This window comes from Leopardus geoffroyi, chromosome B2, assembly GCF_018350155.1.
Source record: "Leopardus geoffroyi isolate Oge1 chromosome B2, O.geoffroyi_Oge1_pat1.0, whole genome shotgun sequence".
NCBI classification, from domain to species: Eukaryota; Metazoa; Chordata; class Mammalia; order Carnivora; family Felidae; genus Leopardus; species Leopardus geoffroyi.
Genome location: NC_059332.1, coordinates 111,397,684 through 111,421,682, shown reverse-complemented (window position 1 = coordinate 111,421,682; position 23,999 = coordinate 111,397,684). Strand labels below are relative to the sequence as shown.

Genomic DNA, 23,999 nt, shown 5'->3' with positions numbered 1-23,999 from the left:
TTGTAATTGGCAGTTAATGCATTAAAAACACTGTGAGTTTTCCATGTGAGTGAAAACGCATGATTTTACCCAGTAAGGGTTCTAAACATTTTTTGGAGAAGTACATTTCTGAATTTACATCTCTTGGCTTTATTATAATGGTGGTTATGAGTGAGTTGAACATCAGTTGTATACTTTGCAATGTAAAGTCTCTTCAAAGAAATGAACCTCTAAGCCTCCAGGGCTTACATTCTCAGTTATATAACCTTAATTATCACATACATGAAAAAAAGTTTAATCTCAGTACTTCCGAAATTCATATACAGGCCTAAAGAATGAATAAATGGAGCTGAAGTAACTTCCTCCGCCCTAAGAGAGACATTTAAAAAGGCCATATTTATATGGAAAATTACTTATCACTATTATCAATAATAAATTGAACTAGGGAAGGTTAACAAGAAAGGGAAAGGAGTTAATAGTTACTGTGCCTAACACTGTGCTAAATACTTTGTTTCTCATGACAGCCCGATGAAGTGATTTTAATGATCTTGAATTTACAGCTGACTGATAAGTACAGTAGCTAGAAAGGAGCAAAGCCAGGATTGCAACCCAGCACTGTCCCATTTTAACCCTACTTTTACGTCACCATGTCATATACCTCCCCTATGCCTGATTAACATTTAATAAATGCTAGCTTAAATTATTATTTCCCAATTTTTAAACCATTAAATATCTATTTTTAAGTTTCTACTTTGTTAGTTACACCCCTAAACTTAAAGAACAATTGGCAAGCTTTTTCAGTAGAGGGCCAGACAGTACATAATTTGGATTTGGTGGGCCATATGATCTAGGTTGCAACTACTCAACTCTGCCACTGTAATGGGAAAACATAGAAAACAAACAAAAGACAATCCATAAATAAATGGGTGTGGTTGTGTTTTAATCACATTGGGTCCTGAAAAGGGAGTAAGGAACAAGGTGAACAATCAGGTGAAGTCATTTCAGACTTAGGCTGCAGAACACTCACATTCACAGAGTATGATGCCCAGGAATCACAGACGTTTTTGGGTTTGTCGAAGTGTATAATCGAAGGGGATGAGTGATGGGAGATAACAGGGCCTCAGATGTGGAGACGGCAGGTACACAGTCTGTTGGTTTTGTGTCACTTGCATATATGTACATCTAATGCACCTAGGTCTTTGTTATAGGTCACATTCCCTTAATGGCACTTACTGAGCACTATGGTTTTCCAAAAAGAATTTATATGCCTTCACTTTCAACTGGTTCTGGTCACTGTAGGAAAGGAGGGGTCATTCCATGATTTACATTTGCAGATACTGCCTGGCTTACGACCAGATAAAGCAATACCCAGATACCTGAGAACTCGCCCAGTCAACCCTACCCCAGCTCCCAGTTTACTTCTCCATCCCCAACCTTTTGCTATTAACCTGTGTCATATTCTTAATGTCTTTTTAAGATAACCTGGCAAGCCTTTTTCTGATTCCTCATTCCTTTCAGAAGAACTAAAGCCATCTTTAAAAGCAGATAAAAAGAATACTTGAATGCTTTTTAATTTCTCATTTAGATTTGCAAATCTATTTATGGCAAAGTCCACTTAGCAGCTGTTCAGTCTTTCATCAGGATCCATTGCGGGGCAAATTGATTTTGTCCCATTCACTAATAGCTTGCTTGCTTTAGGTCACAGAATCTGAGGGGGATGGGACTATAGAAAGTACCCCATGAAAAATAGTAAAATATTGTGTCAAAGAAAGTATTACTAGAATAATGAGTTTTAAAAAAGACTTTTATTCATAAGATCTATGAAAAGTGCAAATGAACAATGGAATAAATTAATAAGTGATTTCATTAAAATGTTCTGCTTTACATAATTAAGACTTAGATTTTATAGATTATACTTGGTTTCAATTTCATTAGAAACCATTTGCAGAAGATGGGGAAATGTTGCTATATTGCTACAAATGCATTTCAGTCATATTATGGAAACTCTGGGTCCAAAAACTATTGTTATTTTATGAATCAAGAAATGTGATTCTCACAGACAGAGTAACTTAACACTGTTGCATATTATACAGGCATATTCTGGGCTGAAACCATATTCTAGACTTATTTTTCTTATTTGTATTTGTGTTTTGTTTCCATTATTAGGTCTTTTTTGGGAGAGAATGAGATCTGATCATTTGGCTACTGAGAATTCTTCAGGACTGAGTGATAAATTGGAAGACTTGCTTTTTAAATATTAAGATATATCTAAATATTACTAAAATATGTCCAAATCTATTTTTAAAAATTTTTAATGTTTATTTATTTTTGAGAGAGGAAGAGAGAGCATGAGCAGGGAAGAGGTAGAGAGAGGGAGTCACAGAATCTGAAACAGGCTCCAGGCTCTAAGCTGTCAGCACAGAGCGTGATGCTGGGCTCGAACCCACAAACCGTGAGATCATGACCTGAGCTGAAATCAGTCGCTTAACCGATTGAGCCACCCAGATTCCCCTGTCCAAATCTGTTTTTGACACTTCACATTATGGTTCTTAAGTTGCTTATTAACCCTAAAAAGTTCCTAGTCTTATAAATGTGTGAGGGCAGTAGATTTTGTTAAGTACATTTTCTCAGGATCAGTCAACAAATATTATAGCTAAGATTTCATTCTGTTCAATTACATTCATGCATTAGACATTTCTTAATTCTAATTAATTAAGAATCAATAATTATTAATTATTAGAGCAAATGTTTCTTTTTCTAGGATAAATGAAGGAAGCGAGTTGTCTTTGGAGAAACATTTTTATTGTAAATATTTTGATTTAGCAATCATTAGTTTTTGTATGTATGTATTAGTGTTTTTACAGTTAAATCACATAAAGTCTGCAACCTATAATAAAACTTTTTCTGGAAGCATAACATCCATAAATGTTGATGCCTTTGGCAAAAAACAAAACATGTGGTCTTTATTTACACTATGGTTTATAGGTTAAGGCATAAAGGGCAGGTTTATTTAAATATTAAATATCTGGCTAAAAGAATCTAATATTTCAATATAGTGAAAAAAGGAATAATTTGGACAAATAGTTATGTTAAATATCTGACCTAACTGCAGTTACTTTGGGTTTAGATAATCTATCATTTTGTTAAAATATGTTGATGGCATTTGCCTAACTTGTAGTGTGTGTGTGTGTGTGTGTGTGTGTGTGTATGCGCGCGCATGCGCACATATATATTAAATACAGACATTCATACGTATATTTTTAAAATTTAACATTTCTATAACAGAAGGAAATAACGGAGCATCACTACTGACGCCATCATTGAATAATTTCACCATTTCAGGTTACCTTTGGAATCTGAGAAAGAATTACAAATTTTCTTGACAATTTGATTAATTCAAGGCTTCATTTTATATGTCCTTAATGGTAATGCCTTAGAATAGACTTAACTTAATCTTTCACAAGATAATTTTGGTGATAACATGGTGAAGAGACCATGTAGTACTTGTTCATAGGTCAAATTGTGCACCCCTCCCCATCATTCATAAAGCGAAGTCCTATTTCCCCAGTACCTCAGAAGGTGACCTCATTTGGAGGTAGAGTCTTCACAGAGGCAATCAAGCTAATACTGAGTCGACAGCATGGGCTCCAAGCCAATCTGATTGGTGTCCATACAGAAGGGAAAATTTTGAGATAGACGTCCATACAGCAATAATGCCATGGGAACAGGAAGCCAGCCATTTACAAGCCCAGGGGAAGGTTCCGGAAGATTCTTCCTTCAGGGTTCTCAAAAGAAACAACACTTTGATTCTAGACTTCTGGCTTCTGGAATTGTGAGGCAAAAATTTGTTGTCTCAGTCACCTAATTTGTGTGTGTGTGTGTGTGTGTGTGTGTGTTGTTGTTGTTGTTATGGCAGCCCTAAAAAACTGACACAATGTTTAACTTCTTGGCAAATGACAAATCATCCTTTTACTACATTGAGTTTTGACAAACCTCACTCATATGATCTCCTTCATTTATTAACCAGATTTTCTTTTTTAAAAAAAAAGTTTATTTATTTTGAGAGAGAGAGAGAGAGAGAGAGAGGGAGAGCAGGGGAGGGGCAGAGAGAGAGGAGAGAATCCCAAGCAAGCTCTATGCTTGAGCGGAGCTCCGTCTTATGAACCCTGAGATCATGACCCCAGTCAAAATGAAGAGTTGGAAGCTAAACTGAGTCACTCAGGTGCCCCTAACCAAATGTTCTTTATGAGTCACTGTGGTTTCTGCACTGTTTTTGCCAGGAAATCATATATGTATAAATGACATATATCCCCAGAAAGTCTGGTTTGTGTGGTGACATCTATTTTCTCTGGAGCAGAGATACTATAGAAGCCCAAGGCAATGTAATTATGATCGGTTTTGGGACTAGAATATCAGCCATTATAATTTTTTATCTAAAAACTGTCTTAGCAAAACTTTTTTATAATTTGATTCTTTTTATGATCTGTAGTCTTTAATAAGAGGCACAGTTAACCAGAAGTAAGATGTGGAAAAGAATCAATGCTGTTTTTGAAGAACTTCCTCTAATGCTGAACCAAAGGGTTTAATATTTAAATTTGAATATTTAATGTGTCTCCCTTTTGTTATAAAATTAAAAAGGAAAATAATTTTTAATGTAAAAAAAATGATTCCCATACTCTTTTCCATTTCTTTTCTCCCCTTCCAAGATGGCAAGAGACATTGGATTTCAGACATCTTGTAAAGCATAACTCTAGAGCTATGTTGCTCAGGGGAACACTGCTTAGTAGTTTCCAAAAAAGCATGCTATAGGGCAACCACAATTTTATAAAGCTTATTTTATGGAATCTGCTATGGCTTGGTGATACTAATGCAGTTGTAATGCTTGAATAAGCTTAGTCAAATAAAGCTCATAGAAATGCTCACTCCATAGAAATAGCTGCTCTGAGTGATCTAAATGTCAGAAGTACTCTTCTGTCAATAGTAAAATCCTATTCAGATAAGCCATTTGAAATGAGGGGATAGGGGATTTCACTGTTCTACATAGTACTGATGGTCCCAATACGTGCAATCAATCCTGGACTGACAGAGGAAAGTGGATCCTTTTTCCCAGTCCCTAGCACTAATACCAAAGTTGAGTCCACCTGACAGTAAATACCACCACGTAGGTTCTTAGAAGACAGGGTCCTAATTTTCCATTTATTTCTTATTCCTTCACGTGTTGAGGAGATATAATTTTATGTCCAGAATAGTCAGTAAAATCACTGTTCTCCTGCCTAGTAAAACTGAAAATGAATTGTTGAAAAGTGTGAAGGAGTTAGAAAAAGTTCAATTATTAATCACTTTGTTTATATTTTTGCTTTTTAAAATTGTTTCATCTCGGAACTATAATTGCCCAGAGACAAAGCCTTTTATTTGTTGCCAATGAGTGGCATCGTCCAGCCATAAAATTTAAGATCAATTAGATCTATTTGGATAAACACTTCAGAAGATTAAATATTAGGAACTAAGCTTGGAAACTTTGATAATGAGTAGACTTCAGAAAACTGGTTTTCTTCAACAACTCCCCTGTTTCAGTTTTCTTTCATATCAGAGAGGACTAGGATATTTGCTCCATTTTATAGAAGTGTGCAGCCTTCTCAGCTGTTTCTAAAACTCTATGGCTCCTTAAAAGAAAGATTTGTATAAAGTATTATTTGTGTTTACCTAATTGCTTGCATTTTTAAAATATGAGCATGGATACCTTAATGTTCTTTTCAGAAATGCATAAAGGAGCTTCAAGCTCATTTAGAAGTCCTTTGAAAGGCACGGGAAGCTGCTTTTTTCCCCCCTATAGATTAAATGATTTTAAACAACACAGCAAATCTTCTCTTGCTCTCAATTTTTAGGCTGCATTTTCCTCATGCAATATGGGTATTTTCTTCATGGGATATGTGGACCCAATTCAGAAAGATGAACGTTCTGGCTATACTGTTCTGATCTGTTCCAAACCTTTCAAATAGCTTAGTGATGATGTGGGTGCAAGTTAAACAAAATATAATAATATCCTGTTACAGAGGTGCCCAATTGTAAGTATATATCTTCCCTCACCAAAATTATTAAATATCTTATTTCATGGAGAATTTTAACAGTTCTATGGAAAACAATTGTTTTCAGTCAAATTATGGCCATAGCATTATTTCTGGAGTAACTATAGAAAGTGTCGATTTATTTTACTCATAATTAAAGTTGCACAAAAGTAAGGATACTTCACTGTAATTTTTATTCCAGAAGCCTCTTGGGTGTTCAATAAAATTAGTGATTTTATACTCTATTATTAGTTATATTAATATTAAATTGGTTACATTAATGGTTATATGTTCTAAATAGCCTTATTCATTTATGTGTATGTATGAAAAAGATGAAATTATTAAATTATCACTGCTTTTCCAAGAAATGGATGGGAATGTCCCTATAAATAGAAAATAGAGGTTCAGTTTTATTTATATTTAAATATATCAAAAAACAAGTCAGGTTGATTCATGAAATAATTACCTGAAAACTCACCCAGAGAAGTAAACTTGAAAGAAATGTAGATCTTAATTCTTAAATTTCTTCACTTCCTGAATGTAGCTGATGGGAATGTGAGAAACCCATTATTTTATATGAGCATAGTTTTAAACAGAAGCTTTACATGAAGTCCTTATTATTATTACTGAAAGAATTTACATGCAAAGAGTATGAATACGTTGTGTGCTTTTTTTGGGGTGGGGGGAGTGTCACACTTTCTTAATGAAAATAAAGTAGAAGCTATGTGACACTGTAATGGTAGGATTATGACTCCATGTTGGGTAAAAGCAGCGGGAGATGATTAATTCTTAAGGAATAGTTGATTTCCATGAAAATGTCTTTAAGAAAAAGAAAGTAAAAAACACACATTAGAATCAACAAATCATGGAAAGCTAATGATTTCGAAGCATTGAGTTTAGTATTTTTTTTTTTCCTAAATTGAACTAGCATGTCATTACTCAACCCTTTTCAATTTCAGTGAGTTTGTGATTCAGTGACAATGGGGCAATTTAGTAGGAGGACTGCTGGGGCTAGGTAAAGCATTTCAATTATGCATATTTGGCCCAGGAAGAAAATGAGTCAGCCCAAACATAAAATTCTAGAAAATTAATTTTTCAAAGGAACTTGAATACAGTATATGGATCTTATGTCTATCCTATTCAAATCATATTTGCTAGGAACCAGAGTCTAACTTCTGTTTGCCTGAAACCAAATCCTCAAAATTTGGGAAATTTTCTGTATATCCTATCCCCAAACTTCAAACTTATACAATCAGACAGATCCTAAGATGGCTTAGCTCTTGCATGAGACTTCCTGCATTCATGAGATGAAGATGGATTATTTTCCTAAAATAAAGCTGATTGAATCTGTCAAAATCATTGTTATAAAAAGGTGATCTCATGGGTCTTATTGATTGATTTCCATCCCTAAACTACCTCATAATATGTAGTAACGGCTGACATTTTGATTTGGGCTGCTTAGGCTGTACTGGTAGTAAGGAACTATGGCCACAATTTCCATTATCTTAACATGAAATATATAGCTCTATTAAAATATTTATGCTTATTAAGCTTAAGATATATTAATATTCTTTTGAGCAATTTTAAAATAATCAAATAGAAATATGCATGCTATGGACTGAATTGCATCATTCCCAAATTGACATGTTGAAGCTCTGTCCTCCAAGATGATATTTGGAGACAGGGCCTTTGGGAAGTAATTAGGTTTAGGTGGTCATGAGGTTGGAACCCTCATGGCAGGATTAGTTCCCTTGTAACAGGAGATGCTAGAGAGCTTGCTTGTTTGCCTTCTGCCATGAGGATACAGTGAGAAGACAGCTATCTGCAAGCCAGGAGGAGAGTTCTTACCAGAATCCCACTCCACTGGCACCCTTATGTGGAATCTCTAGCCTTGAAAACTGTGAGAAAAAACCAATTCTGTTAAGACATACAGTCTGTGGTATTTTGTTATGGCAGCCCCAGCTGACTATGGCAGCCCCAGCTGACTAATTATCATGCATTCGTAAGTTGACTATCAGCACTTAGGTTCATCTGTACATTTACTGTTCCTGATGTGGTTGTAGAAACCTGTCCTAGAGTTTGAAACTTTCAGAGATTTAAACCCTAATAACATTGCAGATGATAGTTCTAATTGCCTCATTAGAAAAAAGTGTGTCTGCTTAATTATTAACATTATTTAATAAATGGATGTTTTTCTTCAAAGAAATGTACATCTTTTAGGGGCGCCTGGGTGGCTCAGTTGGTTAAGTGTCCAACTTTAGCTCAGGTCATGATCTCGCGGTCCGTGAGTTCCAGCCCCGTGTCGGGCTCTGTGTTGACAGCTCAGAGCCTCAGCCTGCTTCAGATTCTGTGTCTCCCTGTCTCTCTGACCCTCTCCCGGTCATGCTCTGTCTCTTTCTGTCTCAAAAATAAATAAACGTTAAAAAAAAATTAAAAAAAAAAAGAAATGCACATCTTTTTCTGTACCCCACTAGTCTTCTCTGTTGGAGGTTGAATCATTGTGACCAGCTAAATTTCCCACTTACGAGAGGCTCCTGAACAGATATTCTTTTACTTATTTCAGTAATATGTCCCTTATCTGAACATTTCATCTGTCATAAAAATAAATTTTGTTTTTCACTTAATTTATTTCTCTGGTTAGAAGTCACTATGTACTACACATCCTTCTATATGAAGAAATACTGAGATTATTTGGCATGGTAGTTTTTTAAAGCCTATTCCTTTTAGCAAAACTTAAGAAGTTTTTCATATTTATTGTTTATTAGGGCTTCACTGTGTAAAAACGGCTGAAGTACTCCATACTTGATAAGATACATGATTACTCTCAATCAAGAGCCTTGCTGAACAACAAAAAAAGAACTATATGAAAGTCAGGATAATTTTATATCACTGCATTTATCAAAAACTTATATAATCACAGGTAAAACCAACAGCACTTATTTAAAAAGATCAAAGAAATATCATTAAGAAGTGGACAGTTGAGGTCATTCTTTAAGAGTGGACTTTTTTTTTAGTAGAAAAAAAAGGAATTGATCAGAAATCCTTGCCCACTTTAGACTGGTAAACCATGCATTTTACCTGTAATGTGTTAGGAGTTCAACACATTCTGTTTCACAAAATTAATTCTAGTTATGCACTCGTCATGGCTCTTCATCTCTAAATTCAGTTTACAATTTGTAGAAAAGGTAGTAACTGCTAAATTGAAAATGAAAAGTTCAAAAGGTAGGGGAAGACTGAGCCTTACTGGAGCTACTACAGGAAAAGACTTCTATTTTAATTTGCAGTAAGAACTAGAGAACTGGAGAATGGGCTAGAGGGTCACCATGGGGGACCACAATTTAGGAAGGGAGATCCTGCCTTTCACACCCAGAACACAAGTGAGTTCTTCTTAGAAAGAGCACCTCAATATATGAATTTGACCTTGAAAGCACCAAAAGATCTCTTTATTTACGACCATGGCAATGAAGCCACTTGAGAATTAAGAGTTTTTTTTTTTAAAAAAATGAAAATAATTAAAAAAGAACCTGTATATTTAGATGGTTCTGACTGATCACTCCTCGTAACACAAACACTGAAGGAAAAGAATTAAGTTACATCCCTAGCAAGAACCAGAACATCAATCAGAACTCGTGATATCTAGTAATACAAACATAAACAAATTAGTTTATATATTCTCATATAACTGGAAAGTCCAGAGATACGTCTGACTCTAAACACAGCTGGCTCTCCTATGCAGTGGAATCTGAATCCTGCCTCTTTCCATCTTGCAACAGACTCTCCAACTGGTGAGCTAGAAGGCTACTGGTAGACCCTACCCACTTGCCAACCCCAGGAGAAATAGAGTGTCATTCAATAGTTCCACAAAATATGTGGAGGATTCTGACTGTCCATCCCTTTCCAGTCATGGGCAAAAGGGTGTTTGTAACGGTCAGGCTTATTTTAATTTTTTTTTTCAACGTTTATTTATTTTTGGGACAGAGAGAGACACAGCATGAACGGGGGAGGGGCAGAGAGAGAGGGAGACACAGAATTGGAAACAGGCTCCAGGCTCTGAGCCATCAACCCAGAGCCCAACGCAGGGCTCGAACTCACGGACCGCGAGATCGTGACCTGGCTGAAGTCGGACACTTAACCGACTGCGCCACCCAGACGCCCCGGTCAGGCTTATTTTAAAGAACTGGTCCTATGGCTGGGGGTTAGGTAAGGGTTCACTTTCTAGTTCCACCACTAGAACAAGAAATTCATCTCCTAGAAGAGTATAGGGAGTGGGTGGGTAGGAAGGATTGTTAGTTAATGTAAAAAGTAAATATATATTTGCCACGTCTGTAGGTAGATTGGATCGCCAAATCATCCTCTGAAATATTACAATGATCATATCCCAAAAATCTGAATTCTTTTAAAAATTACTCTAAGTTATTTATTATGTATTATCAACACTTTGTATCTATCTATCTAATCTCAATCAGAGTATGTAGGATTATTTTGATAAAGACTGTTTTTGTAAATTGTCATCATTTATCTTGCCTCACAAAATCTATTTTTATTCCATTTATATATACTTGTAGAAAAACATAATTTAATTGTCACAGATGTCTATGTTTATGCTACATAGACATTCTGCAGACACCAGGATTGAGAAAAGATGGATTTTTCATTTTTCAACTTTATTTGCCAAGACGTCTTTTTGGCAAAGTTTCTCCAAAATTCTTACTTACATGTGTTTTCTGGAACACTTAAAAATATGGTTAAGGTCATTCTTACTTGTAATTGGGAATTACATTCTTAATATAATTTCAGAGTAATACATATAATTTGATAGTATATACTCCTTTGTCCTTTATCCTCTAATTTTTGAAGGGAAAATATAACATTGGATTACGCCACAAACCACATCCCAGAGCATTCTGGAAGGGATTGTGTCATCAGTTTCCCATAGGAATAATAATGGGCAAGTGTACTTGGCAGTTTCATCTGATTAATAAAGTGTGATGAGGTTAAAAGTGACTTCTTTTAAAAGGCTTATGGTTTAGTCTTCAATACATAACCTGTGATGCTGGTCTTTGGAATCACTTCATAAGCAGCCCCTAGTTTTACTTTATGGGGCAGTCACATGGCCTTTCAGCCAGATCCCCATTTCTTTTGAAGCTGATTCTAGCTTTCTGGCAATCAAAATAATTTGTATGAAATCAGAAGGAATGGAAACGAAAAGTAGGCATGAAAAGTACTGTTACATACCCTAGCTGCTCTGAGATGCCAACTTTCCAGGAGCAATGCCCATGTCAAATTTCTCAGTAATATTTACCTCTCATTTCTTCCACCATATCAATAACTAGCTCTTGTCATCTTCAAAGTACTTCTCAAACATTAAATAATCTCAGATTACACACTCTGTTCTTCGCATTTATCTTGACCAGCTGTCAGAGAAGGCAATTTATTTCCCCTCAATTTTATTCCTCTTGGCTCTGGGTGGCTTCTGCAGTAAATTTGAATGCAAAATGAAAGGTACAATTTAGTGTGTTTCCATAACAAAGGAAACACATAATTTTCCGTAAGCAGTATAACCTTCAGATTTCTTTCAAATTGCTTATAGTTTGCCTTCTGAGCTGGATACTCGGAATGTATTTTCATCATCTTTGAGTCTTGATTAATTTTTAAGTGGAAATTTTGAGAATGTGAAGGCAAAAACAAATAGAAAAAATGTACAGTCATTTAGTGTTAGCTTTATCATTTTCATCCATTTAAAATGTTGTATTTTAATGGTTTGGCAGGATTATAAGGTGAAATAAAATTTGAGATTCATTATAATATCAGTTATTTTAAATATTAAAAGTCACATTTGAACACTGAACTTGCATTGCTTTCTGAATTTATACAGTTTCTCATTTTTCTGATTAAAAAAGAAAAAAAATGTACAGAAATTCTTGTCCCTTTAAAAACTTTTTGTCTTTTAAAAATATGATCATGATTTGACTAATTTGTATTAAATCCTGGTAAATTTGTTCTTTCAGCTTCAAGATACCAGGCAGGTGTGTATGATATTATCTACAGAAATACTCTCTAATCCACAGTTCACTTAAGTGAATCTGAAGTGCAAAAGCAATTCTTCCGGTTTTCTCTGTATAGTGGTAGTAGGACGTCTTCCAAAGGTTAAAAAACTGGAGATTAGCAACATATCAACTTTCAGGTGGCCTCTCCTAAGCACTTGTAATTCACTTACTCTCCTGCAAATCATTATTCCAAAGGTTTGACTCACTTGTAGCCCCACTTGGATCTTAAATTGCATTTCGAAGCACTCCTATCATTCATCCATTTTCAGAACTGCCATTAGAAGTGATGGGAATTTGGCACAAAAATCAATGAAAGGATATGATATGAGTTCGTTCTAATTTTTCCTTCTTTGAGATCCATCTCAAGTACAGTCTGTGAAATCTGTTTTTTAAAGATATGTTTCCATCTTGCTATTATTTCAACTAAATTGAGTTCATGACCTTGGGATATGTATTCACGCAGTTTTTCAGGAAAGAAAGGAGATTCATTGTCACTGTTGTTAATTGCGACTTAAAATCATTTCAAAATCTTAATTAAATCATTTACTGCTGATCTCCTCAACAGCTTTTTAATCTCTTAAAAATAAGGGGTTAGATTTACTATTGTCACCTAAAAATTATTGTATTAGTTATGTTCGGTTATTATTAATACCTACTAATATATACACTTGGATGTATTTGATTTTCTTTTCCCTAGTCAGTGATAGAATTTTATGGCACTTATTTTTTATCAAGAGAAGGATACTGCCATTTATTGGTAAAGAAAAATTTAACACTTTATTAACTAGAGTATTTAATTTTAATGCACTATTTTCATTTCTTCCCCAATAACTAAAAATTGTCATATGAACAATTCAAACTCTAAGCACCCCATGTACACAGCTGTTAGAAGTTTCAAAATTTGTCTTTCTGGTTAATGAGTTCCATTAGGCTACAAACATTTGTATTGTAACAAAATAACTTTATTTTTATACATAATTCTCTCTTAATTTGTTAATGGGGCAAAACACTCTCTGTTAATATGAATGAATCATAAGCCTTTTAAAAGAAGTCACTTTTAACCTCATTCTGTATCACAAGAAGTAAATTAGCTGATTCAAGAAAGTCGTGGAAGGAGTCATGGGGTGCCTGGCTGGCTCAGTAGAGTGTGCAAGTCTTGTTCTTGGTGCTGTGAGTTGAAGCCTCACATTGGGTGGAAATGTTACTTAAAAATAAAACCTTTAAAGGGTAGCTTGGTGGCTCAGTAAGTTAAGCATCCAATTCTTGATTCTGGCTCAAGTCATGATCTCAAGGTGTGTTAGACTCTGCACTAACAGCGTGGAGCCTGCTTGGTATTCTCTCTCCCTCCCTCTCTGCCCTTCCTCACTTGTGCTCTCTCTCTCAAAATAAATAAATATTTTTAAAAAACCTTAAAAAAAGGAAAGAATGTCATTGAAGCAATTATAGCATTCCATTTTGGTTTGGTCTAGCCTAACGTATATGCTTATTAAAGAAAACAAATGCGTGCATTTATTGAAAACTTAGTTTTTCAGCCTCAACTGTAGTTTCTTTTTTTTTTAATTTTTTTTTTAACATTTATTTATTTTTGAGACAGAGAGAGACAGAGCATGAACGGGGGGAGGGCCAGAGAGAGAGGGAGACACAGAATCTGAAGCAGGCTCCAGGCTCTGAGCTGTCAGCACAGAGCCCAATGCGGGGCTCGAACTCACGGACCGTGAGATCGTGACCTGAACGAAGTCGGAGGCTCAACCGACTGAGCCACCCAGGCGCCCCTCAACTGTAGTTTCTAAGGTTGCTCTTGCCCTTCTGGTATTTCCTTACCACGATGGTAATGGCTGCACCAGCAGTGGAGGTGGCAGTAGAAGTAACGGCGATGGTGATGTTGATAATAATGAAGATATAGTTTAGTAGTTATTGTATTGCCATTTATTGAATAATTCGATGTAGCAGGAAATTTGCCAAGCAATTTATATGAGTTATTTTTCCACCATCATAAACCTGTAAATTGGGCCTTACTAACCTCATTCCTTAGATATAGATATTTCTAACTCAGAGGTAAGGCAGCACAGTAGGGACATTCTAGCCAGGAAGTTAATCCTAATCTCTATTGTCTATGAAACCTGTGGCAGAGCTGTTTTTCTTTACTGTTTCCATGAAAAATCTGGACCTAACTGAAAGGAAGGATTGTGAAAGGTAGAGAAAGAGGTTGGAAGATTGAAGGGAGCACTTTAATTCCACTTGGAGACCTAGGAGTACTAAGAATTCCCTTCAGTTTTAAAATTTGAAAACTTTCCAGCTATTATTTAGCACATTCTAGAAGTAACACCAGTTACATGAAATTTATTTTGTGAAAAGTGGCAAGGAAGTATCCAAATTTGGAGTTTGCTTTTTTAGTTTGAGAATGCAATTTTGAGGTAAAAACTAAAATTGGTAACAGTTAATTGTATATATTAGGAGATGATTAATAACATTTCCTTTTTTATATTTAATTGTTAAATTATGATAGATATTATGGCCCATATTTAAAATATATGAAATACGGTGTTGAGCTGTGATTTTGGCAAAAACATTGGGATTGTTAGAGATTTTTTTTTCTCTTTTGTATTCAATTATTTACTACATATCTGTATGATTTGGAATTGAAAATGCTATTTGAGAGTCACTTGAATTTTCTGGTTGATTTTGAATTGTTATTAAATGTAATATGATATAGTTGCTTCAGATTTCAAGATACCCCTAGAGTTAACTTTCTATGAGTCCAGGTTGTCAATGTAAACAGATATGCTTACTCTCCATTGAGGGGAGCTTTCTAGCCATACAAAGGCAGCAACTTTGCAGGAGTAAAATGAAACAGTTACAAAATTTTTCAGTGTTTACTCTGTACATTAAAATACCACAGGGCACCTGAGTGGCTCAGTGGGTCAAGCATCCAACTCTTGATTTTTGGCTTCAGGTGATGATCTTGCGGTTCCTGAAATCCAGCCCTGAGTCAGGCTCTGCTCTGACAGCATGGAACCTGCTTGGGATTCTCTCTCTCTCTCTCTCTCTCTCTCTCTCTCTCCAACCTCTCTCCTATTTACACTACCTCTCTTAAAAATAATAAATAAACATTTAAAAATATTGTACCACAAAAAGAAAGAGGTGGACAGTTGAGGGTAACAAACTGCAACCTAAGATCAGATAAAGTATTATTATCATATGTATGTGTTTGTATATATGCATACATGTATACCCTCTTGCAAGGAGTATAAATGTATAAGTATGTATAGATACATACACATGCACACATATGGATATCTGTATGTGCACATATACATATATATAATATGTATAAATACATATACATGTGTACACAAAGATATCTGTATATACATGTATACTTGTATAAAAATATATGCATACATATGACTGTGTACATGTAATGTGTATACAGTTCTTTAAAACACTCAATGGAGGTTTATGGAAAAGTGAGCAAAAAATTTCAAAAGATAAAAAATATAAAGGGAAAATAAATATATAAAAAGCTTATTGCTAGTAATCAAAGAACTACAAATGAAGCAGAACTTTCCTCCTACGTGATTGAAAATAGTTTTAACACTGGTAATACCCAGTATTGTCAAAGATAAGAAAACAGAGACTTCTGGTATGTACATTTTCAAAAATATACTAATTTTCTGGGGTGCCTGGGTAGCTTAGTCGGTTAAGCGTTTGACTCTTGGTTTCAGTTCAGGTCATGATCCCATGGCTTCATGGGTTGGAGCCACTCATCGGGCTCTGTGCTGTCAGTGTGGAGCCTGCTTGGGATTCTCTCTCTTTCCCTCTGCCTCTACCCCTCCCTGACTCATGCTGTCTCTCTCAAAATTAATAAATAAACTTCAAAAACAAACATACAAATTTTCAAATACATATGTATATTCTCAAAAGATATAAAAGTGAGAATACTGTTTGTACCAGAAATTCTAGGTTTAGGAAATTTTCTGAACATAAAAATTATGAATGTGTGCTAAGAAAACTTTTGCCATGTCCCAAGGTAGAAAACTTTTTGACTTAATTATGCATATCCACAAAATGACATGCCATGCAGCCACTTAAGTGATATTTTATGGAATACATATGGCAGGAGAACATGCCTATTATATATTGCCTAGTGGAAAACAGGATGTGATGATGACTTTTCAAATCAAATACAGCATATTTATATATTTACATGTGTGTATAGAAAAGTAGGTGTAAACAGCACGATATGTTAACAGTTGCCTCTGAGTGGTGAGATCACAAATAATTATTTATCTATTTATTTTCCTATTTTTTAAATATTTTTTGAATTTTCTCCCATAAACATGTAGATTTTGAAAGCAGAAATAAAAAAGTTAATGCATATAACAAGATTTTCTCTTAAATCTTCTGTGACCCTTCACAAATAAAAATGAATGGCCTCAATAGAAAAGCCACTTATACAATTAAGCCAGGATATCCAAAAAGGATTTTATCCATTTGTGCTACTTTATCATTGACTTTGCTCCCCCCCCACCACCCAGAGGAGATATTTTTGCTTACATTCAGAACTGACATATGAACTTGAATAAAGGAAAAATGTATTAAAAAACAACTTGACAAACAAACGGATTGCCTTTGATGGTAGTGGATATAGGAGGTGGTAAGGGAGAAATAAACATGATTAAAGGTGATGGCAAAGTTTGTGGCTCCGATGGTATTATTTGCAGCGCTTAGGAAGTGGAAGAGTGCTAATCACAAGGGCATGTGGATTTCAGAGTGGAGGGTAAATACTGGGGTAGTGGGCAGGAGATGTGTCCCTGCCATTAACAAGGTATGCTTTGCTATATAGAAAGTGGTACAGACAGCTTAAATATACATCTATAATCTGTGGGGGATTTTGGTTATTAACATTTGACATAAAGTTCTAAATTGTAATTCTCCTTTCTGAATGTTTGATTAGGAAATGCGTCGACTACCACCACAGTGATAGACAGCAAAAATGGATCTGTGCCCAAATCCCCTGGGAAAGTTCTGAAGAGGACAGTCACAGAAGACATAGTGACAACATTCAGCTCCCCAGCAGCCTGGCTTCTGGTCATTGCTCTGATAATCACATGGTCAGCTGTTGCTGTCGTTATGTTTGACCTAGTGGATTACAAAAACTTTTCAGGTAAGAGTCATGAAATGTGGGTTTCAGATGAATAGAAACTATGTTCTCCCCCACTGTCTTTGTTTCTCTTCATCATGTCTTAGTGTGAGAAATAAAGCACCTCTCAAATGTGCTTGAATGTCAACTACTTCTAGTTTCTTTGTCACCATTTCCTTTGATCCTTCTTTGTCTATTGTTCAGTGATTTCGAATGAAATATATTTCCATATTTGTAATGCTGACCGAAAGCCAAACATTACAGTTCTATGAAGATAACTGATTAAAAAGTTTGGTGGAGATTTGGTTTGGGAAATGAGACTTTATCAATTTAAAACAGTACCAAACCAAAGAAAAAACTTTTGGACAAGTGGAAAATTGTGTGAAGCATTTTTAAGTCCCTCTACCATCTGGCTCCAAGCTTTCTTTCCAGACATTTTCTTTGCTCCTCCCATCAAAACATCCTATTTTGAGTTCCTGAAAATAAAGAGTGTTAAAAGGATTTTCTCATAATTACTTGTAATGAGATACTACATCTTGAGTGCCCATGTGTTCTTACGGATTTGGAGTAAAACAGGAATAACACATGTGAGGAAAGACAGATTTTCATTATGGTCTATTCAGTCTTTTAGAATACATTCTGTCTCTTTGTTCAAGGTATTTTGACACTTAAAAATTATATTTGTCTATTTCCACATCTGACATGCTCTATTGACTGTGAGTTCCTTGAGGGAGGGACTCAGTCGGGTATACAATAAATTTTAAATAAATAGATGAATGAATTTATGCATATCACTTTTGACCACAAGCAAAAACATTTCATTAAGCTCTTAATGTGCTCTTTCATATTTGCACCATTCACCCCCCAATCCCCACTTTCCATTTTCTTTCTCCAGCGGGAATAGAAATCAGTAGGAACCAGAAACTATAAATACTGTAAATTGCATTCTGTATAGTCAGGGATTCCCCTACTTCTTACTATGGCATTTTACTCATTCAGCAATTATTTATCAAGAACCTACTATATGTGCCAGCAATGGCTATGTTAAAAGAAATGTAAGTATAAATATTGCAAAGTCATAAAACTATCATTTGGGTTTATTTACATGTCAGTGTGCTTGAGATGATTTTTCCTGCAGTACCATTGATAGCTGCCCTAAAATGAGCATTATCTAATAGGTAGAGATAAGTCCTATGATGTCAATCAAAGAAAAACACTATTAATTCAGAACTGTGAACCTTTGCTTTAAATAAGCTATAATTTTGGTATATTGTATAATGTAGGCTCTTAAAAGAATATACAATTGAAATGCCTATAATATAAAATTATGACCTAGAATTTTAAGTGAAAAGCTTGGTTATACCACTCTAGGTAATTTCATTTCCCTTGAGCCTCTATCAACTGTGATATTTCATCTATTCTTTCTTTTTCTAGAATATCATTCACTTACATTTTAGAAACAAATATGGTCATAAAATACAGTTCCAATACATATATCTTAAGAATTACATGTAAATCTCATATTTGTTAAGTTAATAATTTAATAAGTACACTACAGAAATTACTATTACAAGGAATTTGTTTTAAATTATTTTATAAAATGAGCAGCTACCTATAATTAGACTTTCAGATTAGATTACTTAAGTGTAAGACACACAATCTATGGTAGAGTTTCCTTGGATTACTGTAATTAGGTGTTATGGATAATGCCTATGTTACTGGCATTTCATCTCACAGGGAAAAAAAAAATAGCCTCTGTATTACTGCTACTTCATTTCTTCTTTCAAGGAGTGTTTATTAGGCACATCTTCTATGTGAGGCCTCCTCTCCCCCATTTCCTGTATTTATTAGTGACCTAACCATCTATCCATTCCCCACAAAAAGAAGTCTGAAGTCATCTTTTAAATCTGCTGGATACCCGATCAATCACTATGCTGGATGCTGACTACTAACTCTCCTGTCTCATGAACTCCCTCCCTTCTCTTGGTTACCACTGTCTCCATTATCGCATTTCCGACCTTGATTCTCTGTTGAGGGGACAAACGCAATTTCTTCTTGTCTCCCTCACCCAGTATCTTCCCTTTGACATTGCACCAAAGGTATCTTCATAAAACATAACTTCGGCAAAGTATTTCCTATTGCCCAAGTATAAACTCTTTGCCGTGAAATTCAAGTCCTTGGCCTACCTCTTTATTTTCATCTTGTAATTCAGGTCATGCAATCTATTTTCCAGCCATAGTTACTATTGTTCTTCCCTGCATTCTTTTCCTAGGACACATATATTCTCACTCTTCCCTGCTTCCGTTCATTCCATTCTCCTGCCTCCCAACCCCCAGTAGTGCAGAAATTGTAGTAAAGTGGTTAAAGATGTGAATTCTGGTGCTGGATTTCCCTAGGTCTTATAACTTCCTAGCTGTGTAATATTGGAAAAATCATTCAGCCTCTCTTCGCCTCAGTTTCCTCATCTATAAAGTGGGGTCTATAATAGTACCTGTGAAATTAAGTTGTTAAGAGAATTATATAAGTGAATATATTTGAAGTGCTTAAAACAGAACCTGCTTTATCACAAGCACTATATTGATTAATATTACTAGTTGGTACCCATTCCTCCATTTTCTTGAAGGATGAATTCATGCTTAAGAGCTACTCCCTTTTTTGGTGAAACAGTCTCAGATTTCCTAAGAAAAAAAATCACTGTACTGTGCGTCATTCCCTTACTACCTTATGGGCAACTGTATTAACAGCAGTTAGCACACTGTATTATAAATATATTTTTGCTTGTCTATCTAACTCAGAAACATAAATGTATCCAAGGAAGGGACTGACATATTCATCCCTGTATGTGAGTGCCTGTCATATAGTAGATTTTCTGGTATCCATTTCCTAAAGGATACATAGTGTTGACATTTTGATTTTGAAACAATTTCTTACATTATGAAGAAAAAAATACATCATAGATTTTTTATTTCATCCAGTTTTTGAGCAACTCTAAAAATTAGTGAATACATTTAATAAAATCAGAATGAAAAAATAATAAAATATGTTTATAAGATGCAATGTTACTTGTCATATTTTATAATGGTCATCTATGCTATATAATAAATTACCTCAAAAATAAGTGGTTTAGAGATGCCTGGGTGGCTCATTTGGTTAAGCATCTGAGTTGGTTAATATCTGACTCTTGATTTCGTCTCAGGTAATGATCTCCTGGTTTGTGAGTTCAAGCCCTGAGTTGGGCTCTGGGCTGACAGTGTGCAGCCTGCTTGGGATTCTCTCTCTCTCTCTCTCTCTCTCTCTCTCTCTCTCACTGCACCTCCTCTGCTCTCTCTCTCTCTCTCTTTCTCAAAAATAAATAAATAAACTTAAAAACAATAAGTGGTTCAAAACAATAATAAACATTTATTATCTCAATCAGTTTCTGCAGGCCAGGAGTTTGGGAATGGCTTAGCTGGGTGGTTGTTGGCTTAGGGTATATTTTGAGTTTTCAATAAAGACATTGACTGGGGCTGCAGACATCTAAAGATTTTCTTGGATAGTGGAACCACTGGCAAGTTGTCGCACTCATTTTGCTGTCAGGTTAATGCTGATGTGTCTTCACGTCGTGGCAACTAACTTCCCTCAGATCCAAGAGAGAGCATGGCAGAAGCCACAAAGCCTCTTATGACCTAGACTTGAAAATCACAGGGGTGCCTGGGTGGCTCAGTTGGTTAAGTGTCCGACTTCAGCTCAGGTCATGATCTCACGGTCCGTGGGTTTGAGCCCCACATTGGGCTCTGTGCTGACAGACCAGAGCCTGGAGCCTGTTTCAGCTTCTGTGTCTCCCTCTCTCTCTGCCCCTCCCCTGTTCATGCTCTGTCTCTCTCTGTCTCAAAAATAAATAAACGTTAAAAAAAAAAAAAGAAAAAAAAAAAGAAAATCACATACTGTCATTTCTGCAAAGTCCTTTTGGTTACACACGTCAGCCCTATGTATTGTCCTAAGAGACTAACTACAAAATGGTATGAATACCAGCAGGCAACAATCGTTGGGGGCCAATTTGAAGGCTGGTTACCCCATACCCACTCTCAGAAAATTATATTGCCAGGCTATACATCTTTAGATAAATGCTTAGATATAAGGAAATGCCATCCAATACTCTAGCTGACAAAATGTTATTGTAATTACCACAGGTGCAAAGAGAAAGATGATGTATTGGGATGACTGTCATCACAAGACCACATCTAGGAAGATAAATAGTCTCTAATGAATTTGAAATGAAAAATAAATAATCACAGAGTTAAAATTCTAAAGAAAAAATATATACATTCTTCAAATAAAAAGTTCAAATACTTTTTGCTAATTAAAATTTGAATGTGCATTTTCTGAAACCAAAATAATATAAGTTCAAAGTCTGTATAATTACAGCATAAAACTCGTAACTCATAGTGACCATTAGTTGCATGAGATATATGCACTCATATTAAAATTTTTATTTCTTTTCTCCATTTAGTGAATTCTAGCCTGTCTTTTTAAAGTAGATTATTCACAGAAAAAAATTGTTTTCTTTAATAAGAATGTCAAATGTAAATGGTATTCCTATGTTGCAATGCTATTTTTAATTGATACATTTCAAACATTTACTAAGGATTAATATTACGATGATGAGTCTTTTGTAATAGATAATGTTTTTGAAATTTGTATCATTAATGTTTAAAAAACAAGGCTGGTGATAAAAGAAAGCATATTGGAAATAACTGAAGGACAGACAGGATAACTGTCTCTGGGCTCTGAATTACTCTCTGGCATTTTAGAAAAGTAAGTAAATGCTTTTAAGGCATTAAAAATTGTTCTTAGAGAAATGAAAATCTATTTTCATAAGCAAATACTATACTGCATTGAGAAGAATGATTCTCCTTTAGGCCAATCTTCGAAATTCCTTATTTTCTGAATTTGGTTTGATATACCCAAATAACGTACTGGTGAGGGATATGTGGAACTGACTTTTATGTGCCTCTTTCAGAAGACTTGAGTTCACTCTACAACTCTGTGACCTATAAGCTAACATGACTAGGAACTTATGTTTCCTTGTCTGTCAATGGAAATAGCACTTTTCTCTCTGGTCTGCAAAATGTGTGACTTTGCTTGCTCTTATCAAATGAGATAAATTGTAGGACATCAAAAAAGCAAACAAAAAAACAGATACTAGAAAGGATATTTCACCTACCCTTCATTTCTTCCTAAATATAAAGTCCTAATACTATCCAAAAATAATATGATGTATCTGTCACAGGTTTTGGTCAGAGTAGAATCACTATGAGTGACACAGAACAGAAGATTTAGTGTAAAGCTCATGCATTCATGGGAGCTGATCAGCAGTCTAGGTAAGGCTATTGCAATGTATCTGGCACTAGGTCATAAGTCAGTAGAGTGGAAGTTGGTATAGCAAAGGAAAAATATCTTGTTTAATGTAAGTTTTATGAGACACAAGAGCCTTCATAAAGAAAGGAAGACCTTAAGAAGTAGTTAAGCCTGAGCATTTTTATGCTAGGTTTGATGAAAAGTGGAAAGTGGTGGAAAAATGTGACAGGATAAAAAGAGTAGGAGCTAAGTGTCGTAAATTGAGGGAAACAGCAAGGGTTGTTCATTCACATCACTCTGAGCATCTTGGAAATAAGGATATTCCCTTCCTCTGGGTTTAGGGAGGACACCTTTCTCATGAGAGTTTTATGGCCTGCTTCAGAGGAATATCAGCAAGTCCTTTTTGCACAATGTCATTTCTCAAATTCTTTCAGCTGAAAATATTTAATATGCCAAGGTGCCATATTTGGGGTAGCATGTCCTGAACCCTGTCATTGGAAAGGGCAGATGGAAATAGCATAGGGGAGACTGAGGACAAACTGGAACTGACAAGGACAAACTAGAGCCCTCATTTGACTTTGACCACCTCAAATTACGATGATGTGGGTGAGCTGCAAGATAAATTGGTGCCTTCCACTACGGAACTGCACAAGCGCCTGGCCAAGATTTGGAGATGCTGGAGGAGGCGGTCCAGGGGGAACTGAGAGCATGCTGCCGGCTGCTGCCACATGTCAAGGTCAGCCAGCATATCGGTGATAATGTGCTTGAGCTGCAACAGCACCTGCCCTACACCAACCTTCAGAAAATAAGCAAGGGCTATTACTTCTTTTTTGCCTTCTAAAGCTCATGCAAATTTCTCTTGTGCCCAACTGTTACCTGGACCTTACACGTAAGGGAATTCTGGGAAATGTCATTCCAATTTAGTGATTTAAGAGCATACAAAGCCACCACATAGGATGACTGTATAATTTATCATCCAAAACAGGACACTTGTGAGAGTGAAATGGAGAGCTGTTAATATTTGTCTCAGGGCAACAGACACAAACCAAGATGTCTGATCAGCCAGATATTATTCATCTTGCCTCTACTTTTCTTCCGGAAGATGAAAGTCTTCAGAAAAACAAAGATGGGGGTCTGGGAAGGGTTGGTTAGTGCAGGGCAACGTTGCTTTCTTATTAACTGAGTCTAGAGGGTCACAAAGGCTGCTGGATGCCTTGCCCCCAAGCTTCTGCAGACACAGCCAGCAAGTTCTTCCAGAAAACAGAGGAGTGCCCTGATGACTTGGTAACTCTTTCAGGATCAAAATTTGTGGGCTTTGGTTGAAATTCCTTACAAACTTGTTTGTGTTATTTATAAAGGGAACAATTTTCTCTCTAAACAATAAATGCAAAAAATAGGATTTCTAAAGAGATTATTGCAAACTTAGAC

At 35.6% G+C, this 23,999-nt stretch overlaps 1 protein-coding gene across 2 annotated transcripts in view; it reads left to right on the top strand.

The window, feature by feature from the left end:
* TRDN (triadin) overlaps positions 1-23,999 on the top strand; it is a 389,767-nt gene that overhangs the window by 31,680 nt on the left and 334,088 nt on the right. For both annotated transcript variants that reach the window (XM_045499455.1, XM_045499454.1), the window contains exon 2: positions 17,049-17,258. In XM_045499455.1, the coding sequence (XP_045355411.1) occupies positions 17,049-17,258 (210 nt within the window). The remainder of the gene's footprint in view (positions 1-17,048; positions 17,259-23,999) is intronic.